General features: G+C 41.8%; 1 protein-coding gene across 7 annotated transcripts in view; it reads right to left on the bottom strand.

The window, feature by feature from the left end:
- Nucleotides 1–26,817, bottom strand: part of DISC1 (DISC1 scaffold protein) — a 414,923-nt gene that overhangs the window by 215,955 nt on the left and 172,151 nt on the right. For 3 of the 7 annotated variants that reach the window (XM_001151459.7, XM_054660130.2, XM_009441659.4), the window contains exons 8-9: nt 24,589–24,691; nt 6,414–6,602 (exon numbers count right to left, since the gene is read on the bottom strand). In XM_001151459.7, the coding sequence (XP_001151459.4) occupies nt 6,414–6,602; nt 24,589–24,691 (292 nt within the window). Of the gene's footprint in view, nt 6,046–6,413; nt 6,603–10,000; nt 11,682–24,588; nt 24,692–26,817 lie in introns of those variants that run through there. The other 4 variants (XM_063790552.1, XM_063790556.1, XM_009441662.5 and 1 more) reach the window with 4 other exon arrangements.

Genomic DNA, 26,817 nt, shown 5'->3' on the forward strand with positions numbered 1-26,817 from the left:
AGCGCCTAGCATATTGTAAGTACTCAATAAATGCTTGTGGAAAGGATGGATGGATGGATAGAAATGCAACTTCAAGATCTGGTTCTACAGTATTACATATGAAGCAATTGAGACTCAGATAAAATTCAGTGAGTTGCTGAAGACTATTCATTCATTGAGCCTCACATTCTGATGCTATATACATCAGGTGCTATGCAGATGATTAGGGAAGGGCAGGACTGAGATTAAACTGACGCCCCCTACATCCTAATCCAGGCTTTTTCCACTGTATGGCGATGCCTCCCAAAAGAATTATCACAGCGACTTAATAAAGGAGGGAGAAAGTTAGTTGCAAATTTCAAGCTTAGAAATTCACAGGCAAAAATGGCTGAAGGGAAATAATCACACTAATAGTGATGCAAGGATGTAACTGGAAAGGAAAAAATGGAGAGAAATTAAAAACACAAACAGATTTAATCAGGGTCCTGATAAAGTGATAATGTAATCAATAAGGCAAATCAAAGATAAATGATTAGAGATTTAAAACCTCAGCCTATCAGAAAAACCTGAGGGAAAAGATTTTGAATTTTTTTTATTTCTTCCAAAAGATCCTATTTGACATATTTTTTTTAATCTAAATGACCGAAGATTTTGAATTTGGAAAGGCAGACACATATCTATTTCCCATATAAACATCTACATTTCTTGCCACATAGCACCGCAACACTCATCTGGTTCCAAAGCAGACGGCTTGGCCCTCTGTTATCAAGAGCACTACCACGGTTCTGGCCCGGAGAGCTAAGTTTTCTTATACATAGGTCGTAGCCAAAGCTCAGAGGAAAGAAGTGACATTTGGTGAGTGTACAGGATATGTTCTCCAGCCACTTTTTAGGTGCTAAGTTACATCTTGAAATAATGTCAGAAATTGGAAGATGCCGTGTTTAAACTTCACTAGCCCAAGCCCTAATTCACCTCGACAGTTTAATATCTTAATGTTTCTTAAAATTTGAGGAATCTTAGAATGACCCCTTTAAAAATCTGCTGAAAAACTGGATCTTTTTGTGGGAAAAACTATACATACCTACATATCTAAAATGTGTATGTGGTTTCAGTCTCTCCTGTGCACAGTCCCTCCTGCTTTGAAGGGACCCCCAATATGTTTTTTTCCTAGAGGTAGTTGGTCACAACCATCGGATAACATGCTTATCACCTGGGTGATAAAATATTCTGGACACCAAACCCCGATGACATGCAATTTACCTATATAAAGAACCTGCACAGGTATTCCTGAACCTAAAATAAAAAGTTGTAAAAAATAATAATACAAGTAAAAGAGCTTTCTGCATGTGTTATAAATCTGTTCAGGAGGACTTTCCACTATGCTTTCAAGAGAAGTGTCTTAAGAATTTAGCATCACTCTGAATTCCCAAAAAACTGTGCTTTTCAAGGTGCTTTTGAGGAAGAAGGATGATGCTTCAACTGTCTTCTTTGCTGTGACTTCTAGGAAGTTCATTATCACATCATATTCTCAACCAAATAATTAACACTTGACATTGGCATTTTCTTCTGTCTTTGTTTTTAAATTTTATTGTTGTTTGCTAATTTTATTGTTTTTATCTTTGTTGTATGTATTGTCTCGGCTCTCCATTTCCTCCCTCTCCCTGCCAATAAAAGAGACCCATAGATTTTATTCTTTTGTTATACTTTTTATCAATGTTTCTTCTACATATATCTGACATATATGGAAAAAAGAATTACTGCCTATATATGCAGAACTTGTAACTCACAGGATTTCTAAACTAAAAGACTTTTCTTAATAGGTGTGAAGTGAAATTCTGCAAGTAGCTGCATCTGGGAACTTCAGAGTTAAACCGATACCTCAGTATAATCTGCCACTGCTATAGTTTCTTTTCTTTGACCTCCAAACCTTATGTTGAAATTTGACCCCCAATGTTGAAGGTGGAGCCTAATGGGAGGTGTCTGGGTGTGGGGGCAGATCCCTCATGAATAGCTTGGTCATCAATGAGTGAGTTCTCACTCTATTAGTTTCTGGGAGAGCTGGTTGTTAAAAAGAGTGTGTCATGTCCCTTCTCTCTCTTTTTGCTTCCTCTCTCACCAGTGATCTGCCTACGCAGCTCCCCTTCATCTTCTGCCATGAGTGGAAGCAGCCTGAGGCCCTCACCAGAAGCAGATGTTGGCACTATGCTTCTTAGACAGCCTGCAAAACTGTGAGCCAAAGAATTCCCTTTTCTTTATAAATGACCCAGCCTCAGGTATTCCTCCATAGTAACGCAGATGGACTAAGACACTCATGCTTCCTTTCATTAGCTATTTCAAGCTCAAAAATTGTGAGACTGTGCCAAGAATTAGGGCAGGATCTTGTCATTGCGAACTTACAACTTTTCTATCTAAAGCAAAAGGTCCTAATCCCAAACCGTAATTGGAAAGGTGCCTCTACTCCAACCTCATTGCCCTTCAACTGCCCCTTCTCTGCCTCCCATTCCCCTCTTACTCACCGAAAGACAAATGAGTTTAGGCTGGGCACAGTTAGCCATCGTTCTCAGAAAAACCAAACCTTGCTGCTTGGTATTCTCACTTAGAATCCCTTCACTTAGCTTATGGATCACCCTACACAGATTCCTGACAGCTCACTGGGCCAGGGAACCAGCCAGATTTTTGAGCTACATCTGCAGTATCTTTTCTACTCAGGCAGCTGGCATAAGGTGGGAAAATTCATTAACATGCTAATGATGTCCTATTTAAAATTCTAGTCCTGATTATTCTGTGATTAAATCTCTCCCCTTGACGTCGGTTTCCTTTATAGCTGAGTTACAGTGCGAAATCAACAATATTAATAAAGTACAATACAGATTACCAATTTATACACAAGGGATGGTGAAAAACTGCTGCGTAAATCTGAGGGCTGTCCTTTTATCTTGAAAAGCAGTTGTAGGCTGGGCGCGGTGGCTCACGCTTGTAATTCCAGCACTTTGGGAGGCCTAAGCAGGTGGATCACCTGAGGTCAGGAGTTTGAGACCAGCCTGGCCAACATGGTGAAACCCCGTCACTACTAAAAAAATATAAAAATTAGCTGGCCTATAATCCCAGCTACCTGGGAGGCTGAGGCAGGAGAATTGCTTGAACCTGGGAGACGGAGGTTGCAGTGAGCAGAGATCGCACCATTACACTCCAGCCTGGGTGACAAGAGCAAAACTCTGTCTCAAAAAAAAAAAAAAAAGCAGATGTAGCAAACTGTAAAAGTTGCTGATTTTTTTCATTCCACCCTTCTTTAAATAAACACACACATTGGAATCCACAATAATTAAATGTTTATAGTTAATTTCCATAAATATTCAAGGCTTGGAAGATAGATTTAGCTTTTCCTTCTATTTCACTGCACTTAACATTGCTCCGAATTCAAATGTGTTATCCTGAAGTCTCAAGAACAGCTGACAGGAGTTAAAGCACACTTCTTTATCATCTCTTTATAGAGATTGTGTCTTGGCAACAAAAGCCAATGGATTCGGTGATGAGGTCTGTCTCCCTTTGCCCTTGAGTACCTTGGCATATTTCAGTTCCTTTTCTATCACCGTATTGTTCTATTACTGACACTCCAAACTGAATATCCAACTCAGACAACTCAAGCACCCTCCAAGAAAGACAAACTTATCACTACCCTCATTAATTTGGAAAATGAATAAAGAAGCAGAAGATTCAAGGTCCAGATCTGCAATCTAAAATGCAGGAAGAGAGGACTCATTCATGTGTCATTTTAACATCTGGCCCCAGTAAATGAACAAATATTGATGGTATAGTATATTTACTATTTTAAAAGACATCACGCTGGACACCAAAGCAGTACAGTGAAACCTAAGAACAATGTTCTGACCTCGGTGGACTCACAATCTAGCCAGAGACACAAGATACAATGATATTTTAAGTGATGCATGCAGCAAATTCATCTCAGGTGCATCATTAGAGATACACTTCACATCATTAAAAGGTCTCTGTACGAGAGACACTGCTAATTGTTCCCTAAGACTGCAAATCTCCCCTTTTGCTATGGAAACAGAATTCATCACTTTAGTGGGGCACATTGCTGCCCAGGGTAAGGACAGCTCCCAGCCCCTCTTGCAAGTAGCTGTTACCATAAAACAAGGTTAAGGTCACAGGGATGTGGCCGTAGCAGAGATGTGTGCAGATTTCTAAAAGCGTACTTAAAGGGGATAGATGAGCTCTCTTCCTTCTTTGTTTTTTTTCTGACTGGACTTGGACATGCATGTGGCTGGGTCAGCCAGGTTGGACTGAATGGCACATGTTGTGGGGCAGAGAAGAACAAGATAGAAGAGTCTGGGTTCCTGACAAGCAGGGTGGCTTGATCATCCATGAGTTGCCTTTTTCCCCTGAACGCTGCATTCCACAACTATTGTTGGAAATCAAAATCTTTTTTTAAGAATACTACATATTGCTCATTTCTTAAATGGTTTCATTCTCTAAGGCTAAAAAGAGTCATGGTACATGCATGCATATGTGTATGTGCATAAGTACACTCTCCTTTGTACTTTCTCTATATTTAAACTTGAACACAGAGCTCCCTCTGAATTTTTAACCCTCAAAACACAAAAAAAGCTGAATATGGACTTTGCCCCAGTTTTATCACATTTTAATAAATAAAAGCTTCAATGTATTCAGGAATTCATTATTTATTTGTTTCCCACACTCTCAACCCTAGATTATTAATTTGGTTCACCTAAAGCCAACTCACCTCAAATTGGTTAAAAAAAATTAAGCACGTGTAAATCAATGTATAGGGAAAGGGTGGCTGATCCAGCAAAATCCAAGTGTAAAAACATAAAGAGAGGCTTCACAACAGTAATGAGCCATCTGCAATTTAGAATCATCCATGGTAACAATCTCTCATTCCATTTGTTTATGTTTTATTCATCAATGTGAAAATACTTAGTGAAGTGACAATGATGAGACTCAAAAATACTGCATGGTTCTTTTTTTAAAAAGAGATATTAATGGCTTTCAGGGGCTCAACTATTCAAATGAAAATATTGCTGGACTAAATTTGCTCAAATTGGTTCACTTCCTCTTCATTCTTGGATATAATATATTCTTCATTTTATGACAAAAAACTATGTGGTGAAAACATGAGAAATTCCGTAGTTTCCATCGTTTATACATTTAAAAAATCAATAGCAGAAACCTATTTCAAATGTACAATCCTCATTCCTATCATGACAGAGTAAACCAGGCTGCGGTGTCTTGGGTGAGCATGTTGTCATTCCCTAGTACTACAGTTATTTAGCCTCAAACATACTGTCTCTAGTTACATATATGGCAAAAACAAGGCTTGACCTTTAAGAATGAAAAGAAAAAAAGATAAGTACTGAGCTGTTAAGCCAACTTAAGGGTATTCATTACAAAGAAGACAGAATAACTACTGAACATACTCTTTGATTCTAATATCTCTATGAAGAAACCTCTCTCTACACAAATTGATAGACATTTTAAAAGAAAATTTATTCATCCCAAATTGATGCACTTAACTTCAGCTAGCTGATTTTATATTTCTCAATCTAGCTTATAAATACTACTCTTCATTTACTTCAATTTACGGAATATTTACAAAAGCCCTATTTCAAATCTGGTTCCTATCAGCCCCGTTTTTTCTTATTTCTTCTTAAATAAGCATACTTTGTAAAATATAGCCATTTATTCATATATATATTTCTTTCATTTGTTTTAGTAAATGACATTTATTTAGGAACCATTTTTTAAGAAATCAGTTTTTACCATCTCAATTTGCACTGAACCAGCGTCTTCTGAGACCATCCCTCTGGGTGCAAATCTCAGAGTAAGCTCAGTTACTCTTAACAACTGGAAAAGGAAAGAACACAGGAACACTTGAACTCCTCTGACAAGCAGACACTTTGGCTAAGGCGGCATTCACATCTTCTACATCATCCTTCCTGGGGAAAGAAGCTCTCAGAAAAGTCCACACATAGAAGAGCCACTTTATGGTCTTCCCTCAATTTTCTCAGATCAGCCTGATTTAGTCTGTGATTGTGCAGACAAGGAGACGGAGCCAAGGGACAAAAGGAAGATAATTGTCACACAAAGAAAATGCTCAAGACCTTGCCAAGAGAGAGACTGCTCTAAATAATAACAAGGCTATTAGCAAACACAGGTTGAGACGGGGAACAGAAAAAGAAAAGATGTCACATGTGAATATGAAAACAAAAGCTGACAAGTAATTCCATTCAGTTTGCCAAGGCACCTGCCAAAAATGTCCCCAAGGAAAAGGGCCATGTGCTCCATGACGCTCTTCACAGTGACGTTCACATAAGGCACAGAACATTCTGCCTGGCCACAAAACACAACAAATATCATCAATATCTTGCCGGGAACAGTTGTGCACTACCTACCATAGGCAGTCTCCTGGTGCTCCACTTCTCTTCTCAGTCTGTCGTAATCTTCTTTAACACTTCCCAGCTTTTTGACATTCCTGGAACTCAACACCAACAGCTTGCTGAGGAGTCCCTCCAGCCCTTCTCTCTCTGATGTTAATGATCTAATCTCCTCGGTGAGGTCTTTAGCCGTCCAGAAATGGTTTCCTACAGCACGTTGTGGGAGAGAAGGAGGGAAAACAAGCTTTACAGCATCCACACACATGGAAGATCTAGCAGCAGCTAATGTACATTCACAGCATGGGCAAAGAAACTGCACTTTGAGATTATGTACAATTTCCTTAGCAGTCCTCTGGGGAAAGAACCTGGAAAAATATTGCTCTCCTTAAACTGGAAAAATCACCGTCTTTTTTATCACCTTATTCTTGTTATGTCCATTTTAGGAGTTCCATTGGTGAAGCCATCTCCCATAAAGTATGATGACCCAAAAATGTCCCAGTGGAATCCAGAGAAACCACAATGTGTCACTCCATTCCAATAATATACAAATGTCAAAGAGATGACATGTTATAGCAGTGTGGAAGGGGACTGGGCCATATAATCAGAGTTGACCTAAATTAAATTCCTCCCCTGTTACTCAAATTGTGTGACCTGGAGCAAGAAAATTAGCACATCTGGGGCAAATTTCTTATAAAATATAATTGCAATAACACCTGACTCATAGGCAGTTACAAGAATAAACAAGAAATTCTGTAAAGCACTGAGAAAAATATATGATAAATTAAATGTAGCAAGATTGCAGGATACAAGGTCAATGTACAAAAATCAATCTTATGTCTAAATAACAAAAAACTAGAAGATGATTTTTTTAAAAATACAATTTACAAAATATTTTAAATCTCATAATACTGAGGGATACCTTCTTTAAATATGTGCAAGAGCTCTACAGTGAAAACTATTTTTCAAAAACTGCTGAGACAAATTAAAGACAAATAATTTAAAAGATACACTGTATACATACACTGGAAGTTCAATATTGGTAAGATTTCAATTTTCCCCACATTGATTCATTGATTTAATATCATTCCAATCAAAATGTTATGAGGTTCTTTTGTAGAAATTTATGTGCTTATTCTAAAACGTCTAAGAGTGAGCTGGGCGTGGTGGCCCACACGTGTAATCCCAGCATTTTGGGAGGCCGAGGTGGTGGGTCCCTTGAGGTCAGGTGTTCAAGACCAGCCTGGCCAACATGGCGAAACCCTAGCTCTACTAAAAATATAAAAATTAGTCTGGCACAGTGGTAAGCACCTGTAATCCCAGCTACTCAAGAGGCTGAGGCAGGAGAATCACTTAAACCCAGGAGGTGTAGGTTGCAGCGAGCTGAGATCCTGCCACTGCACTCCAGCTTGAGCAACAGAGTGAGACTTCATATCTAAACAAATAAATAAAATCTAGAAGAATGAGCCCATGAGTTTGAGGCTGTAGTGCACTATGATTGCACTTTTGAACAGGCACTACACTCTTGTCTGGGCAACATAGCAAGGCCCCACCTCAAAGAAGGAGAGGGAGAAAGAAGAAGGAGGAGGAGGAGGAGGAGAAAGAGGGAGGGAGGGAAGGAGGGAGAAGACGAAGAAGAATGAAGAAGAATAGGAAGAAAGAAGAAGAAGGAAGAGGAGGAGGAGGATGACCAAAGCAATCCTTAAAAAGTGAGTCTTGGTTTCAAGACTAATGCTGAAGCCACTATAAATCAAGGTAATATGGCATTGAATATACATAGACAAACAGATCGATGGAATAGAATAAACAGTCCAGGAGTGGATTTACACATATACAGCCAACCAAAGTGCCAAAGCAAGTCAATGAGGAAAAGAAAGTATTTTCAATAAATGGTGCTGGAACAACTAGCTATCTACATGGAAAAAATATTAACCTTGATTCATACCTCAAACCACACAAAAATTTAATTAAAGGTGGATCACAGGCCGACATGTAAAAGTTAAAACTATAAAGCTTCTACAAAAAAAATAAATGAATATTTGATTGACTTTGGAGTAGGCAAGAACTTCAGATAAGATACAGAAAACACTATTTTAAAAAGGATAAATGGGCTTTATCAAAATTAAAAACTTCTCCTCATCAAAAGACACAACTAAAAAATGAGACGACAAGTCACAGACTTGGAGAAAATCATTGCATTATGTTTAACTGACAAGGAATTGAATACTACAACTTGACAATTAAAACACAAATGGTGCCATTGAAAAATGGTCAAATGACTTAACAGGCATTTTACAAAGTAGATGCACAAATGGCTAATAAGCATATGAAAAAACATTTGACATCATTAATCATTAAGAAAAGAAAAATTAAAACCATAAATATTCCACTACAAGCCCACTCAAATGTTTCAAATTAACTCAACTAAAAATGTCAACATTCACAAGGGTATGGAGCAACTGGAACTCTCACGCATGTAAAATGGTCCCTTCAAGAAAAGTTCTGCCAGTTTCTCATAAAGTTCAATGTATACCTACCCTTTAATCCAACAATTCTACTTCCAGGCATTTACACAAAAGAAATGAAAACATGTCATCAAAAATATTTGCACTCAAATAAATGGTCACAGTGTCTTATGCCTGAGAGCCAGCCCCATACTGGAAGCAACCTAAATGTCCATCAGCAGGAAGATGCAAAAATAATACTATAGCTATGCAATGAAAGACTACTCAGCAATAAAAAGAAACAAACTCGTCACACATGCAGCAACATGTATGTGTCTTTTTCTTTCTTTCTTTCTTTCTTTTTTGAGACAGAGTTTTGTTCTTGTTGCCCAGGCTGGAGTGCAGTGGTGCGATCTCAGCTCACTGCAACCTCCGCCTTCCAGTTTCAAACTATTCTCCTGCCTCAGCCTCCCAAGTAGCTAGGATTACAAGTGCCCACCACCACGCCCAGTTAATTTTTGTATTTTTTATTAGAGCCGGGGTTTCACCATGTTGGCCAGGCTGTTCTCAAACTCCTGACCTCGTGATCCACCCACCTCAGCCTTCCAAAGTGCTGGGATTACAGGCGTGAGCCACCGCGCCCAGCCAACATGTACGTGTCTTTAGAAAAGATGCAAAAGAGTAGTGCCACATGATTCCATTAAGTTCTAGAACAGCCAAAATTAATCCACGGTAGAAGATATCAGAACAGAGGAGGGACGATGATGACTGGGACAAGACAGGGTGTTGTTTCTTGAGTGATGAAACTGTTCTATCTCTTGGTAGGGCTGTTCATAACACAGGTGTCAAAATTCAAGAACTGTAAACACTTAAGACCTGTGCATTCCACTGAATATAAACCATACCTCAATTAAAAAGAGGAAAAATTAAGAAATTTTTAAGCATGAACACTGAACAATAAATAAATATATAACATTAATGAGTGTCCCATAAATTAGTTAGTGTTAATTAGAAAACCCCACTGTGTTTTCTCAGAATTTATAGTAACCATAATCACAATAATAGCTACAAACTTTCTCACCTTTAAATGTCATCACAACTTTAGGAAACAGGCTATATCTTATATTATTATTATTATTATTATTATTATTATTTTACATTTTAACATCTCTGAAACAGGGATGTGCCCTACAATCACCATCAGCCAGGAAGTAGTCAGGATGCAGTGGTTATAACTGGATTGTTTTCCCTGGCCTGGCTGACCAACTGCAACCCCCTGGTGTTTCAATGTACAAACTATTTTAGGACCATCTGCGTACTGGCTGTTGCCTGAAAATCTTGTGTTGATGTGGATTTGTAAGACTGGGAAAGCACCAGCATTCAAAACTTGAAGAAAGGTGTTAGCAGTTTGGCAGACAATCCTACAGAAAACACTTTATTCTTGGGGGAGAAAAAGTTGCCTCCCAACAACTTCAATGGTTCACAGGATGATGACGTGTGGGGAAACACAAACCTCGACAACATTGAGTCCAAATGTGTTTCGGAAGACTCAGAATGAAGAAGAAGATGCCAAGGAAAACCTTAACCAATTTATTTTCCTTTTTAATGAGTGATATGTGATTTTTCAAAAGCCTAAACACATCTAAAAGAGCTATATCAGTTAAGTATAAGATAAAAATTCTAAACCATAGAAAGCACTGTTACTGCTTAATTGACAGCAATTTTTCTTTCTTTGCAATGTATAAAATAATGGGTGCTTTTTATGTTCACTGAAATTCATATTGTTGTCTCCTTTTACAGCTGGGAAAGCGGAAATCTGGAGAACTAAAATATCTTGCTGAAGATCACAATGCAGTAAAGCATAGGGCAAGTTTCCAACTGGAACATCACCCCAGAACACTTCCCTTTAAACATAAATTATGTTGCTAACTTTTTTATTGTTACTTAGCAGGCAGATTTCAAACTGATACAAATGTTGAAAATGATACAAAATGTTTTCCCACCTTAAAGGCATTCTGAAACCTAGCACATAACATCTGTCACTGAAGTCCATAGTTTCCAATGCCATGATTGGATAAAGACCCTATTGAGACTCATGTGTTTGTCTCTCACTGTTTTAAGCAACATGACAAGCACAAAAGAGAACAAGTACTGCTCCTGCTCTCCAGGAAGTTACCATAAAATAAAGGGGATAAGGTGCCTTCCAAAGAAAAAGCAAATACTAGGAGAGGTCAGAGGAGAAGAGAGATTATTCCAGAAGGAGAGACTGAGGCAGATTTCAGGAGGGAAGAATATAAGAGTCCCAAAAGAAGAAACAGGAACCCAGGTTAGAGAGCAATGGGCAAGGGGTAGGAGGTGAGACTAAACTCACAAGGAAGTTGCTTCAAAACAATAGTGCCCCAAATGCCAAGCTGATGGGTTGGACCCATTTAGGAAAAACCCACAAAGTCCACAGGAGAGCAGACTGCACTTCCATGAGCTTCAAGCTGTAAACAGTAACCTCAAATAAAACTTTTCCCGGATCGGTAATTTCCATCCTGAACAATGGCCAAGTCAAGGAAGCTGAGGATCGAGCCCCCTACCGCATGCCACAAAGAACCTCAAGGGACCCCACGCTCTGGGGAGCTCGCAGGAGGACCAGCACAGAGGTGTGACTGCGTTGGGGCAGGGTGGCCACATGTACAATGTTGTACCTTCCAATGTTCCTCCTTAGGCTGTGCTTATGAAGTCCCAACATGTGTTCTGGGCTGTGTTTTCAACCAAGAGAGTTAATAAAAAGTGGGATGGGCACCAACTATGCCTCCAGAGACATCAGGCAGAATATGCCACAGCGTGCCATGTCCTCCTGCAAACAGTCAGAAAGAAAAGATCTCTAAAAGCAAATTGGAAGAGACTATATATACAGAGCGAGTGCCGGTACAAAAGTTTTGCTGCAAATACACCCTCTAATCCCTTGCAACCCATTGCAAGGCTCGAGAGACCAGTGCCCTTGGTAAAACATAGGAGAGATCATTAATTAAAGCCTAGGCCCTTTCTTTGATCCTGAGGAATAAGGCTTGGGAAAATGCACAGCGATAAAAGTGAACATTTTAAAAGAGCAGAATGAGTGTGAATTCCCAAAGAGACCATTCATATCAAAACCCAAGCCATGAGAAAATGCTACAATGCCCTTGATGAATACTTTATAGGCATTTTGACCTCAGATCTAATCCCATGAGGCTTAGACCAAGACCTTGCTTGATGCAGACCTCTCTGACTGCTGAAATTGGTCAGGAGCTCAGTGATGAAAATTTGGAAAGTCAATGCTGATACCTGAAGAAAGTCCCATCAGAGATCTGTGACCTGAATCTTCATAACTTTCACAGGCCCTTTCTAAATGCCAAGGAGGATGTGTGTGGAGAAGAATATGCCACCTATGGCATCCCAATATACCTGTGCCCGCCTGCTCTTCAACAAGGGAATGAAACCTGGGTATTCTCATAGGTTTTTTAAAGCACTTGTCAACATATTTTATTCCGCAAATAACACAATTTAAAATTCAGCTAGAATTTGCCATTTTCTGTCAGGGTTGTGCATTTCTTCCAGTCACCATGACTTCCTGAGATAGCCAAAACACAAAATTTAAATTGTGTTTAAATTAAATAAACACAATTTATGCTGAAGCTGACTTTACCCACTCTGTTCCAACATTACTTATCCTCAGCATCTCTGAATTCAAATATCAGCCAGGTGTGGTGGCTCATACCTGTAAGCCCAGCACTTTGGCAAGCCAAGATGGGAAGGTTGCTTGAGGAGTTGGAGACCAGCCTGGGCAACATAGCAAGACCCCCATCTCTACAAAAAAATTAAAAAATTAGCCAGGCATGGTGGTAGGCACCTTTAGTCCTAGCTACTTGGGAGGCTGAGGTGAGAAGATCACTTGAGCCCAGGAGCTTGAGGTGGCAGTGAGTCATGATCATACCACTGCACTCTAGCCTGAGCAACAGAGCAAGACCCCATCCCTTAAAAAAAAAACCTGCCCTCTGTACTTCATAGCACCTGGGGCATTTTGAACAGTTCTTCCTTCACCTGAGGTCATTATTTGAGAATCCAATTTTAGAGACTACAATGCTCTCATTACTTGGATTGTATCATTTAATAATCTTCCCAACAATCCAGGAAGGGGAGTCTCTTAATGATTGTCCTTGATTTCCAGTTAAAAAATCTAGACCCAGAGGTAACCTTGTGAAGGTCACAGAGTTTCAGAGTTCTAAGATGCCATGCGAGATTGCTGAACTTGAACTTGTTTCTTCTGATCTCATGTCAATAAGTGACTTAGTCAATACCTGGGTAGAAATCATCACTAAAGTGAGAGAGCACATGGTGAGGGGGATGAATCCTGTGCCCACATGGTCCCTTTCACCTGCCCAATCCTCAGGCCTCTCACCTGGGGTACCCCTCACACACATGGCACTTTCCTGAACTCATGGACATTTCAGTTTGTAACGATCCTCCTAAGATTATCTACTTTCACCTATCCACATTTGAACTATACTTCTTTAGTGGAAAAAAAGAAATAAAGCCAGTGCTGAGAATGATCAAACTCCAGAAATAGTAGAGTGCTGTATAATTTGTCTTGCGTGACACCAGATCTTTCAAGGAACTGCAAGCTCAAGTGCACAGTTAAGCAAGATCAAGATCTACCTTTGTCTTTCAGAGCCTTCCCTTGGCGAGGTCAAGGATATCCACTATGAGCCTGGGCTGGCTGAACCAAAGGGCAATGGAGGCGGCCAAGAAGCCCCAGCCAACTGCTCCCCTCCCCAACCCCCTTCTCCCTGGAGGTCCCTTCAGCTAGAATTTGCCATTTTCTGTCAGGGTTGTGCATTTCTTCCAGTCACCATGACTTCCTGAGATAGCCAAAAGCATTTGCTGTGAGCAGAGCCCCATGGCTGGCTTTGCACATCAAATATTTCAGACAGCCATATATTTCATAGAATACAAGGGGAAGATAACACTGGACACACAGAACTTTCCAACAGCTTGAGAAAATGTGGTGCCTGGTGACTGACTAAATATACAATCGGACAACAGCCAGGCCATAGCAAAAGATGGAACTCTGATCCACAAGGTGCAGCAACTTTCCCAGAAAACAATACCCTTACCCACAAAAAGCAACCCCGGAAGCCGGCCTGCTCTAAATCAGACCTGCTGGAAGCCAAATTGCTCTCTAGTAACTTTCCAGGAAGCTAAATAATAACTTCTGTAACAATTGACCCAAAATGTTCAGGACTGGATTAATAACTGATGGCTTCCCTAATTTTTGTCCCCGATTCCAACTTAGGACCCACCAAAGAAAGCCAAATATGCTCCCCTGACCAAGCACATAGGATGTTCGCTTCTAGTGAGCCGCCTCCAGCTTCCCCGCATCGATAACCTCCAATCAGGGCACACCTGAAGCCTTCGCCTTTTTCCACTATAAAGCTCTCCCACTCGTCTGCCCACCTTTGAGTCTCTGCCAAATTGCAAATGATGGTGTCTGACTCCCTTGCTGTAGCAAGCTCTGCATAATAGCTTTTGCTTATTCTCTTTGGGTAGGTCTTCATTTCTTTTCACACCAGATAGGCATCATCTTTGAAAACATCTTTATTGGGTCTCTTGTCTCCCTCCTGCAGCCACTGATCTAAATCATAGACTTTTTTAGAAAGAGGGAAAATAGTAAAGACAGAAAGCGATTGAGTTGATGCTCCCAGCCACTGTCTGTACCCTGAATTTTGTTTTTCTGCCATATGTCAGGTGGCCTCTCCTGGACCATCGTCACTGTTTCTCCTACTTCCCTGCAGCTGCAGACACAGGAGTGCTGTGTAGGTCTGGCCTTGAGCACCCACCCACCCCAGTACAGAGCCAGCCCCTGCTGTTCTGAATCAGCGCAGTGACCACTTAGAACACAGTGCCCATGCCTCTGTGATCTGAACTGCTCTTTCCAGTTCCATACAATGTTAAGAACCCACTTAAGAATGTTTTAATCATTCAGTAGTTTTTCGTGGTATATAATAAAAAAGTGATTTAAATACAATCTATTTTATTTTAGATTATATCATTAGGGGTTATTTTACAAAGTTACCTTTAAATACTATTGTAAATAAAATTAATAACAAATAAGCAAAATTCTTACTTTTCCTTGTTTGACAACTGACATGGTCAATTTAATTTCCTTTAAATTAATTATGCAAGAAAAGGATATTTCCTCAAGAAAATTTAAAATGATATATATTTCTTGGTTGGGTGCCAAATATTCATTCAGAAGAAGATGGAAATTTAAATCCTTGTTTCTAATTTAAGGAAAAAACCACTTTCATTATTGGATGTGTGAAATTCACCCATTTTGTGTTTATCTAGAAAATGTAGTTTATTGTCTAAATGTTCTTATTTTCCCCAAAAGCATCAGTTAGGAGAGAAGATTTCAAGCTGCCATTCAAATACAATTGTGTGCAATGAATACATTTTGGGTATAGATAGTTTTTATTCTCTATAAATGAAATGCCAAATTGGATAGAACCATCCTTTTTTTTTTTTTAAAGGCTTTTGGAGTATCAGAGACATCCTCTTATGTTATTTTAAAATAAATAATTATTTGAGCTGTTTGCTTCTTGGAAGCAGATAACGAGGGGGCAGGTGAGATTAAAAATATATATATATCCAAACTGAGGTGAGACCAAAGATGGCCAATCTAATAACCAGGCAGACGTCTCTGCCTGTCCTGGGAAGATTCCCTCACCAGGCTCCCTCACTGGCCAGAGGAGCCCACTTGTTGGGCTGTCAACTGGTTGCTATAAATTCTAAGGCAATTAGAATCATGTGGTGACTGTAACGGGAATGACACAGCTGCCCAGGCATTAGAAGGAAACCACACCCAATGGCTCAAGCCAGCGGCGAGAGATAAAAACTTAGAGGCATCTCCCCTGACTAGCAGACTGGGCTCCCTGCTTCCCCATTGCCTCCTTTAAACAGGCCATTCACACATTTGCCTGAAAACTTACAGTGGCCCAGACCCTACTCCCTATACACACTGCCAGTTGCCATGTGCCTTGTTTCTCTCTCTCTGCATGATGCTTCATTCCTATCTGGAGTGGCCCAGGGACAAAGGACTGCCCTCCCGACTCTCTGTGCCCTCCCTGCCCAGGATCCGTAAATTACACTTTTTGAATTTGTTTCCTACTGTGGTGTATATTGCCTTTGCACCTTCCATCTGAAGACCAGGGGATGCCCCAGGCCAGGTTTTACCTGGGATGCCCAAGAGAGCACAAGGTTTGGCTCCCAGCGCCAGAGCAATGGGCAGGGGGGCATAAACTGAACACAGGAAAGGCAAGAGCCACAAAGACATATAAACAAGTTTCCCAGGCGAGGAGCCCCTGGTCACAGGTCAGACAACTAGGCATTGGGCCATCTACCAGGTAAAAGAAGCATCCTATGAAAGGCACGCAGTAAATACCATGTCCATCTCCCCTTCATTTCCCCTTAGGGCGGTTTGCTAGCTGCTCTGGGACTGGAACCTCAGTTTAGCTGGGGGCTCTCAGAACAGACAGCTAGATGAATTAAACAAGGAAGTCTCTCAGCCTCAGGCACATCTTCCAGGACAAGGGGAAGGCCAGGGGAGAGTAAGATCAGTGATCCTACAAGATGTGCTTCCAGGCCAAGGCCAGGTTGCAGTTGCAGCTACTTAGCCATGGTACACGGTGGGCCTGGAGCTTCTGGGTGTGCAAAGATGTCACTCAAGAGTCCATCTGCCAGCAGTGAGCAGGGCAGGCCAGCTCTCCTCTCACTGGTACGGTGGTTCCAGCCCTCACAGGACATTAAAACCACCTGGAAACTGTTTATGAAGGTTCCTATATTCAGGAAAAATCCCTAGAGATTCTGACCGAAGGAATTTGGTGCTGCCTGGGTACCAGTATTTTTAAATTTCCCCAGATGATCCTAACATGCAGTCTGAGTGAAAAACCCAAGTTTGATGGCTACAGGAATTTAGAGCTTCTCTAAAACATACAGGGAATAATACCAGGGCCATACATTGGAAGTCCTTCCGTTGGGAATGCAAAGAAAAAAGAAAAAGATGGCCAACATCTACCATTTTAAAGGGATTCCAGCAAGCATATTATTAAATGCAGGGCTGCCTCTGGCATCTGGAAGCAGCTTGGGTGCCCTGGATATAATTCTTTTAAAAGTTTTTTTCACAGCTTTTATAGACCACTTAAGACTGGCCTTCATCTTGTGCCAAAATAGCAGGGCTGTGTTTGTTTAGCTTCAAGATTTTCAGGTCCAATTGATTAAAAAAGGTGAGTGAGAAGCCTGCCAACACACAGTGAGGCTGTCACCCAGGCAGCTGCTGCTGCTGGCTTCCAGCGTCCAGAAGCTGGAACATCAGCCAGCTCCAATCACCTGACAGAGGATGGATCCTATGAGAAGGAGGACCGGGGCTTAAAACCAGACGTACCCACTGAAGTCAGGTCAGGAGACAAAAATCCTAACAAGTGAATGAGGTAGGAAAACAACAGATTCTAGGGATCAGCAACCAATGAATGAGGGTCCATTTTTTGAAAAACAAATACTTCTACTGGCTGTCTTTTGAGTGCCAGGCATTAAACAAAGTGGAAGAAAAAAATTGGAGGGTGACTCAACAGATGGACCAGATCAATAATGAGGGGTAATTTGAGCAGGACAAGGCTGGAGCTGGAAGTGCATGCAGGATGCCAGCATCAGAGCAGCCAGGCATCAGAGAGCCAGCCTTGACTACTCGCCGGGCCTCAGGGGCTGAGCCTTCGTCCCAGGGCAAGGGGGTGGGCAGAGCTTGGCTGGCCCCGTTCCAGATGAGGACTGTGATACCAGTCAGGTCAACGAGCACCGATAGAGGTAGGGCCCAATATAGGACCGTGTCTCACAATGGTGCAGACCCGCAGTCCAACACACAGGAAGGATGCTTGTTGCTAAGTCTTAGACACGGGAACTGGAGGAGGGTTGAGGGCCCCCAGCAGTGGGAAGGCAGGCATGGCATGCAGACGGTGGACGCGGACTCAAGACACCAACTCTCATCGCTACAGGTCCGTGGTTTGGAAAGTCCCAGCACCATTCCAGAGAAGGAAACAGGACCAGGTTTCTGATGGGGATGGGTAGTAGCCACAGAGCACAAGTCAGCCACACCCACTACACACTTGCTGTAGTGCCACACTCTCGGCCCTAGAGGGCACTGACGCTTTCCCTTCGCTCCGCCCCAGGGCCAGGGCCAAAGCCATCAAGTCCTGGGCAGAGGGCGGGAGCGTTCAGTGAGAGCAGCACAGAGGTTAAAGAGCTGCTCTTTTTTGAGATCTTCGCTCTCACTTCCTTTCCAGGCAGCCAGTTCAGCAAGGTGGGTCTGGGGCTGCCTCCTGGGAGAAGAGGCCTTTCACCCTCGAACCCTGCAGGACCTCAGTTTGTCCCAGGGCAAACCTCCTACATTGGGCAGTTAGGTCAGACCTGCTTCAGGCCTTGGAAGACTGTCTTCTCCTTGGCTTCTCTGACTGCACTGGATCCAGCCAGGACACTGATCAGACCTCCAGGGCCCAGGTTAACAATATGTGGCCCAGCTCTGGGAGAGAAGCCAGCAGGTCTCCCAGGCTTTTCAACTCGGAGCTGAAAACCAAACAAAAAAACGAATCCACCCCATTGACAAGTGGCCCAGCCTAGTTGGCCAGTCAGGAGACTGCACAGGCACTGAGGCCAAAGCTGCCTTGGATTAATAGGTATGGATGCCACCGCTGCCCTTTTACTACAGGTACACTGGCCGGGAACCTGTAGCACTGAGTGACACCTGATCAGAGAGTCACCCACTGGCTGGGTCTCCCCCAACTCAGATGCATGGCTAACAATCGCTAGCTAAGCATGTATTCACTCTGTGGAAAGCCACGTCACATTCATATATTTATTATCTCATGTATTAATATAATGATGTACCACATTATTCTAATTCACTACCTCACTTAATTCTTACAACAACCTAATGTGATAGGCAATATTATTATTAGCTCCATTTTACAGATGAAGAAACAAGACCTGAAAACGTTAAACAACTTGCCCAAGATCATTCAGCCAAGTCATGATAAAGCTGCACTTGAACACACACTTCTCAGATTCCAAAGCCCAAGTTTCTCTCTACTAACTGTATGGCCCCTGCACTCAAAAACTGAGAAATCTCTCTGCCCTGGTGAGTTTCTTCCTCTACGTCAGTATGCATAGAGCTCAGGGCTGTACTTTCCTTCTCTAGTGATATGGTTTGGATCTGTGTCCCCATCCAAGTCTCATGTTGAAATGTAATCCTCAGTGCTGGAGGTGGGACCCAGTGGAAGGTGATTGGATCATAGGGGCAGTTTCTCATTAATGATTTAGCACCATCCCTCTTGGTGATGTTGTTGGCGATAGTGAGTTATCACAAGGTCTGGCTACTTAAAAGTGCGTGGCACCTCCCCCACCCCCCTCCTCCTGCTCTGGCCATGTGAAGTGCTGGTTTCCCCTTCACCTTCCGCCATGATTGTAAGTTTCCTGAGGCCTCTCCAGAAGCCAAGCAGATGCTGCCATGCTTCCTGTACAGTTTGCAAAATCATAAGCCAATTAAACCTCCTTTCTTTATAAATTACCCAGCCTCAGGTATTTCTTTACAGCAGTGTGAGAACGGACTGATATGTCTAGGAAAGACAGTAACAACAGAATCCACTTTTGCTATCGGCTTTAAACCAAACTATCCTCTGCTGAGCAGGAAAATTGAAACAGAAATAGAGAATGGAAAAAAAAGAGGTGACTAAAACACACTTAAGGTGTGTACAGTGAAAAGGGAGAGAAACAATGGGCTTTCTAAATTACTTTTCTTAATGTGTATTACACCACACTCAACTGGATATATTAATATCATCATGGTTCTTCCAAAAATCAATAATTACCTATCTGTAGTAGATTTCCTATACTAGCCTACTTTTCTTCCTTTTTTCATTTCTAACATCCTAGTTAATTCCATGACTCCCAAGGTGTTACCACATCCATCCCTCTGTGTACAACATGGCCGGATTACGCTTCCTAAAGTCTGGTTTTAATCATGTCACTACTCCGCTAAAACATTGTAATGGCTCCCTAAAATGCTCTCATCCTTAGCCTGCAATTCAGAGCTCTGTGTATCCTGGTCCTAACCAACTCTGAAGAGCTACCACAATACTAATCCTATACCTGGGCCAATCTAGACTACTCTTCCTCCTGAAGAAATAGCTGAGCTTTTCCTCCATATTCAGCCCAGGCATATCTAGCTCCATTCCACTGTGGCCAATGGGAGAACACAGCTATCAAAAAAGAAGAGACATTGAGCCAGGAGCTCATGCCTATAATCCCGTGACTCCAGACGCTAAGGCTAAGGATGGCTTGAGCCTAGGAATTCAAGGCTGCAGTCAACTATGATCTCACCTCTGCACTCCAGCCTGGGTAACAGAGCAACACCTTGCCTCAAAAAAAAAAAAAAAAAAAGGAAGGGGGATCTTGTCCTGTTCTCTACTGCATCCTCAGTACCTAGAACCAGATCTGACACTTCCTAGATGCTCCATGATATTTTTCTTTTCAGTAAATAAATGGAACAGGCCATTTCCTCTGACTGAAAAGCTCTCTGTCCAGGTCTTCAGTTCTCAAAATCCTTCTGTCTCAATAAATACTGTGGCACTTTTTAGAGCATGGCACTGAAACTCTTTGACACACCTCTCATTGAGACTTGTTATAGTGGCCCTTCCCTTGAATCAGCACACCAGGAATGCTGGACCAATAAAACACAATGGAAGTAACACTGCAGTGGTTATAAAAATATGCCCACCAAATTCTTTAATACTCCTCCTTTGGGGTAAAACCTGTTTCCTTCCCCTTGCCTGTGGGCTGAACTGAACTTAGTGACTTGCTTCTAGTCACTAAGCAGAAGTGATGCTGTGTGACTTTGAAGGCTAAGTCCTAACAAGACACTGTGACTTTTTTTTTTTTTTTTTTTTTTTTTTTTTGAGACGGAGTCTTGCTCTGTCACCCAGGCTGGAGTGTAGTGGCGCGATATCCGCTCACCGCAAGCTCCGCCTCCCAGGTTCATGCCATTCTCCTGCCTCAGCCTCCCGAGTAGATGGGACTACAGGCGCCCGCCACGACGCCTAGCTAATTTTTTGTATTTTTAGTAGAGACAGGGTTTCACCATGTTAGCCAGGATGGTCTTGATCTCCTGACCTCGTGATCCACCCACCTCGGCCTCCCAAAGTGCTGGGAATATAGGCGTGAGCCACCGCGCCCGGCATCTGTGGCTTCTGTCTTATTTGCTCTCTCTCCCTCAGATCACTGGCTCTGAGGAAATCAGCTGCTATGTTGCAAGAGGTCCTAGGGCACAGCTCTTGTGGCAAGGAACTGAAGCCGTCTGTTAACAACACATGCATGAGTTTGGAAGCAGATCTTTCAGCCCCAGCCAAGCCTTTAGACGACTGCAGCTCCAAAGTGTGTCTTAACAGCGACCTTATGAGACCCTGAGTCAGAGCCACCCAGCTAAGTCACTCTGGACTCCTGTCTCTCAGAGACTGTGAGAGATAAAGGTTTGTTGTTTCAAGCTATGAAGTTTGAGGAGCCACTTATTACACATTAATAGAGATGCATACCAGTGTCTGAATTCAGACCTTAAGAATAAGAAATTTCCATTTCCTTTCTCTTGGGACACTTGCTCTTGGAACCTAGCAGCCATGTTGTAAGGAAGCCAAGCTGCCTATAGAGAGGCCCACATAGAGAGCACTCAACAGCCAGACCATATGTATGCACCATCTTGGGTGTGGATTCTCCCGCCCCAGTTGAGCCACCCTAGCTGTCCCTGCCAAGCCCTGCCCAAATTGTATTTCCATGGGCAAAATAAATAACTGGTAATATTTTAAGTCACTATGTCTTAAAGTGACTTATTTTTTATTAGGCAGCAGTAGATAATGAAAATAGATTTTGGTATCTGGATATGGGATACTATTGTAACAAAATCCTAAAATCGAGGCATTGGTTTTGGGACTTGGTAGTAGGCAAAAGCCTCATGGGCCTCAGTGAAGGATAGAAAAAAGTAAGAAAAATATATCAGAAACTAGAAAAAAAAAAAGATCCTTGTAGTGGCAAAAAAGTCACTCAGTTACCAACTGAGGCAGTATAAAAAAGAGTCCCTAATAATTGTAGTTAGATATCCAAGGAGATTTCCAGGCAGAATACAGAAGTGCCCACTGACCTCCTGTCAATGCCTGTGATGAAATGCAAGAGAAGAGAGATGAATTAAAGAATAAACTGTTACATGTAAAGGAGCTAGATCTGGCCAGGTTTGAAAATGAAACTAATCTCTGCAAATGGCAAATAATTCTCAAATTAAGAAAGGACCTCAGGCCATAGATCAAAGTCAGGATGGATGTATTAGTCCTTTCTCACACTACTATAAAGATACCACCTGAGACTGGGTAATTTATAAAGAAAATAGATTTAGTTGACTCACAGTTCCCCATGGCTAGGAAGGCCTCAGGAAACTTACAATCATGGCGGAAGGCAAGTGGAAAGCAAGGCACCTTCTTCACAAGGTGGCAAGAAGAATGAATGCAGGAAGAACTACCAAACACTTGTTAAACCATCAGATCTCATGATAACTCACTCACTATCACGAGAACAGCATGGGGGAAACTGCCCTCATGATCCAAACACCTCCCACCAGGTCCCTCCCTTGAATGTGGGGATTACAATTTGAGATGACATTTGGGTGGGGACACAGAGCCAAACCATATCAATCAGTCTGTAAATCTAAGCAAATCATAGAAACTTGAAGACAGACAAAAGACCCCCTAAGAATCTTAAGGACCTCCCTTAAGATCCTCTCCATTCAGGGCGGATCACGAGGTCAGGAGATCGAGACCATCCTGGCTAACAAAGTGAAACCCTGTCTCTACTAAAAACACAAAAAATTAGCCAGGCGTGGTGGCGGGTGCCTGTAGTCCCAGCTACTTGGGAGGCTGAGGCAGGAGAATGGTATGAACCCAGGAGGCAGAGCTTGCAGTGAGCCGAGATCAAGCCATTGCACTCTAGCCTGGGCGACTGAACGAGACTCCGACTCAAAAAAAAAAAAAAACTCAAGATCCTCTCCTTTCAATAGGGCTTTTAAGAATCTTACCTAATGGAGTGAGGGTTTGCCCATTCTGAAGGTATTGAAATAGGAGGAAACAGAAATAGCATTATATGCAGGAGTTGCAAAAAAATGTTGACCACCTTATCACTAGTATCACCCATGGGGACAGCCCATTGACTGAAAGGCCCGTCCACCAAAGAGCACACAGAGCAATCAGAAAATAGTGAGGCCAAAAGGTCAGTTACCAGGAGGGTTAATTCAGGTCATCCTTCAGCAGATCAGGCCTCACCAATTTTCTCAGCTGACCGAAGAGCTAAAACAGGAAACCCGCCCCATACGCAATATACCATCTTAGGCATGTTCCCTGGAGTCTGAAGAGAGATTGTTCACATTGGAGTGAGGCTATCTCTGCTGCCTGAATTATACATTTCTTCCCTTGGGCTTAATACGGACTCATCCACCTGTATTCCTGGGAAAGATATATTGATTAAGAAAGGCAAAAACTCTAACTCAGAAGCAAGACTGTGTTCAATCTTCTTTTTTTTTCTCTCAGCAAATGGGCCCATAATTTCAAGTAAATGGCATGTGAAGCTGTTAAGAGCCAAGCCCCACATTTGCGCTGCCACGTTCTACTGGTTGTAAATAATACGCGTGACTGCACCAGGGACCAAATTGCTCGTTAGCTGCCAACATTAGTTGTTTAATGATCTGAGGAGCAGAAGCTGCCAATTATTGTATTCCTTCTTAAAATACCATTTAAAACACATACATGTAATTATTATAACTTTTTGTTAAATTTTTATGATTCTTTTGAAGCTGATGAGCTCTGGGTCCATTCAACCTATAAAACTCAGAGAACTTTTTGAAGTTGTCATTACGTAACTGGGTTAAAAATCCATATATAATACACCGAGAGAGGGCCTGGACTTTAGCCCCAGATCTGCCACTGCTTAGCTAATTGAGTGACCTTGACCAAAGGACACATCCCGCAGCCTCAACCTCCCCATCAGTCCATTCGGATCACAGTCTCTCTCCCATCTACCTAATATAGCAATTGTGAAAATAAAATAACAAATCCAGAGGAGTGTTTGAAAGCACTAATGATGGGATAAGATACTGTTTTCAGAGACTCTTGATTTCAAGCGACTAATTAATGGAAAAATCAATTCCTTAATAACTGCCAGAGTAAGAGGGAGCATAATCCTTTGAGGATTCGCCAAGTTTCTATGACTAGATTTTCAAACTAAGGACATCAATTTGTCTCATGCTACCATCCTTCCCTCTATAGGAAGGGTCTGATCACACCCAATAATCCTCATGCAGTATTTACAGATACACAATGCTACATACACATCTGCTAGAATCATATGGCACACAGAGTACATTTAGTCTCTAAACTCTTCAAGAAACAGGAACTAGAAGTCCCAAATACGGTACTCACTTAAACACCTTGTGCTATATTATGTGCATATTAGTGAAACTTCCCAGAAAAGCTTTCAGATGTCTGAGAATGACATAATAACAGTGGAATGTTCATCGAGGACAAAACACGATGCGCTGGTAGCTGTCATTATTTTAGTTGGATAGCTTCAACGTCTCCTACACTGCCAGTTACCTGATATGGCATGCATTTTGGCTTCAAGCAAGGCTGGTAGTTGGGTTTCAATATCGTTAACTTTCTTCCTCAGGGTGCTGCAGAATTTCTCACTCATACACACCTAGGGGGAGAGAAATGACCAGGAATCATCATTTATTCAGCTAAAAATCAGAAGGCAGTGGAGCAGCCAGGTCAGAGATTTCTGGGTTTGTAAGTAATTAAAAGGGGTGATAAAAAGTAATTGGAAGACAATGTTCAAACAGCAAGCAATGGAGAAAGAAAGACAAAGAAGAGAGGGAGAAAGGGAGGAAGGGAAGAAGGGAGGAAGGGAGGAAGGGAGGAAGAGAGGAAGGGAGGAAGGGAGGTAGGAAGGAAGGAAGAAGGGAAGGAGGGAGGGAGGGAAGGAGAGTGAGAAATAAGGAAGGAAGGAAGGGAAGGAGGATGGGAAAAAAAGAAGGGAGGGAGGGAAGAAGGGAGAGAGGAAGGGAGAAGGAAGAAAGAGGGGAGGGAGTAAGAAATAGGAAAAAAAGGGAGGGAGGGAAGGAAGGAAGAAGGGAGGGAGGGAGGGAAGGAGGGAAGGGGAAGGGAAGGGAAGGGAAGGAAAGAGAAGGGAAGGAGGGAGGGAAATGTAGGAAAAAGAACAAAAAAAAAGTGAGCAATGGCATATTCCAAGCATATGCCCATCATCACCCCACATCCAATTACAAAACTGATAGGAGCTAACAGAGAGCAACCACAAGCTAACATAATTGCATCACTCCTGCCTCCTGCCTTCTCCAGGCCTCTGCCGAATCCTCCTGTCTGCATCACTTTTGTAGTCCCAGGTGGTTTGGCTCACTCATACCCTTCCAGACTGCTCAGTCGCTGCCTGGGAGGAAAGGCCTTACTGATTACCCACCCAAAATAGCAACCTCCCTTGGCCCTCCCTCCGCTTGATGTTCTTCCACAGCTTCCTCTCAGATGATACACCATGTAATTCTATTCCTTTGTTTCCACATTGTCTCTCTGCTGGGATACGAGCTCTATGTGAGCAGGGACTTTGCTCTGTGCCTGGCACATAGTACGCAGTGAATAAAGATATGGCCATTGAGATGAAGGTCAAAGCTGCAAGCTAAATTTAATTACTAGTATTAATAGACACTGTTTAGGGAAACTTTGAAGGCAGATAGATACTTGCTGGCAAGTCAGATTTGAAAAATAGACAAGTAACTCTCAGTGAGGTTTGAGAGTTTTATCATGTATTTTCCCATGACATTCCAAACACATCCTACAGTTTTTTTCTTTGGTTTTTCAAAAATAGCAAAAATCTTAAATCTTAATTTCTTTTTCCAAATGTCTTTAGGTTATCTTTTATTTTGTTGGAGGCTAAAACATCACATTTTTTTTCCTTTTTTGAACCCTTTCAACAGTCTCAAGACTTTTCATATGCCAATGTTATCTACACTTAGATTAATGAGCTACCTAGAAAAATTTAATTTCCCAGAAGAATCTAGGGTTTGTTGGACACCCTCAACTTTAAATGTTTTCTTATATCAGTTTGAATTGAGATTATTTTTAGAGTCAAAGCAGACCTCATCCATCCTGCCTAAAATACTCCACTATTTCTCTCATGGACTTCCATATGTTCTATTCAGTGGCTGTAATTTTCCAACATCTTTTTTATAAAAATCATTCTCTGGATGAAGACGACAGTTTGGTAGCCTCTAAACCAAAGCATGCACTGGTGATGTTGGGCATCCGCATGTGCAAAGTAATTAATTCCGAGACTCTTTCAACAGTCTTGAGACTTTTCAGAGTTAAAAGGAAGACATCCCTTCCCCCAGCACCAAGTCTTAGTTTGGCTCAAACCAGATGACTGGCACATCCCATCCTATCCATTTAATAATGTCATCTGAGGTCTGAGGGCATTTCCATTAACTCTGTAATACCAGCCATAATTCTTATGTCTCATCCAGTCTATGTCCAATATTTCTGATTTTAGTGAACAGTATCTGTTAATCATAACTGAGTCAGTTTCTCCTTTGTTGAGGAAATCTATCTTTCAAGCTGTCAATATTAATACTAAACAACCTCTCTGAATCTTCTTATTAAATTGCAATGTTCATTCTTTCAGGCTCTGCTGGATGTAATCTAATATCTACCAATCTCCAGATATCCCATTTATTTCCAACTGTTTCTTCCATCTCATTTATCCCTTAATTACTTTTGGTTTGGGTAACCCATAAGAGTTTAAGAAATGTAATGAGT

The sequence above is a fragment of the Pan troglodytes genome, chromosome 1 (assembly GCF_028858775.2).
Source record: "Pan troglodytes isolate AG18354 chromosome 1, NHGRI_mPanTro3-v2.0_pri, whole genome shotgun sequence".
NCBI lineage: Eukaryota > Metazoa > Chordata > Mammalia > Primates > Hominidae > Pan > Pan troglodytes.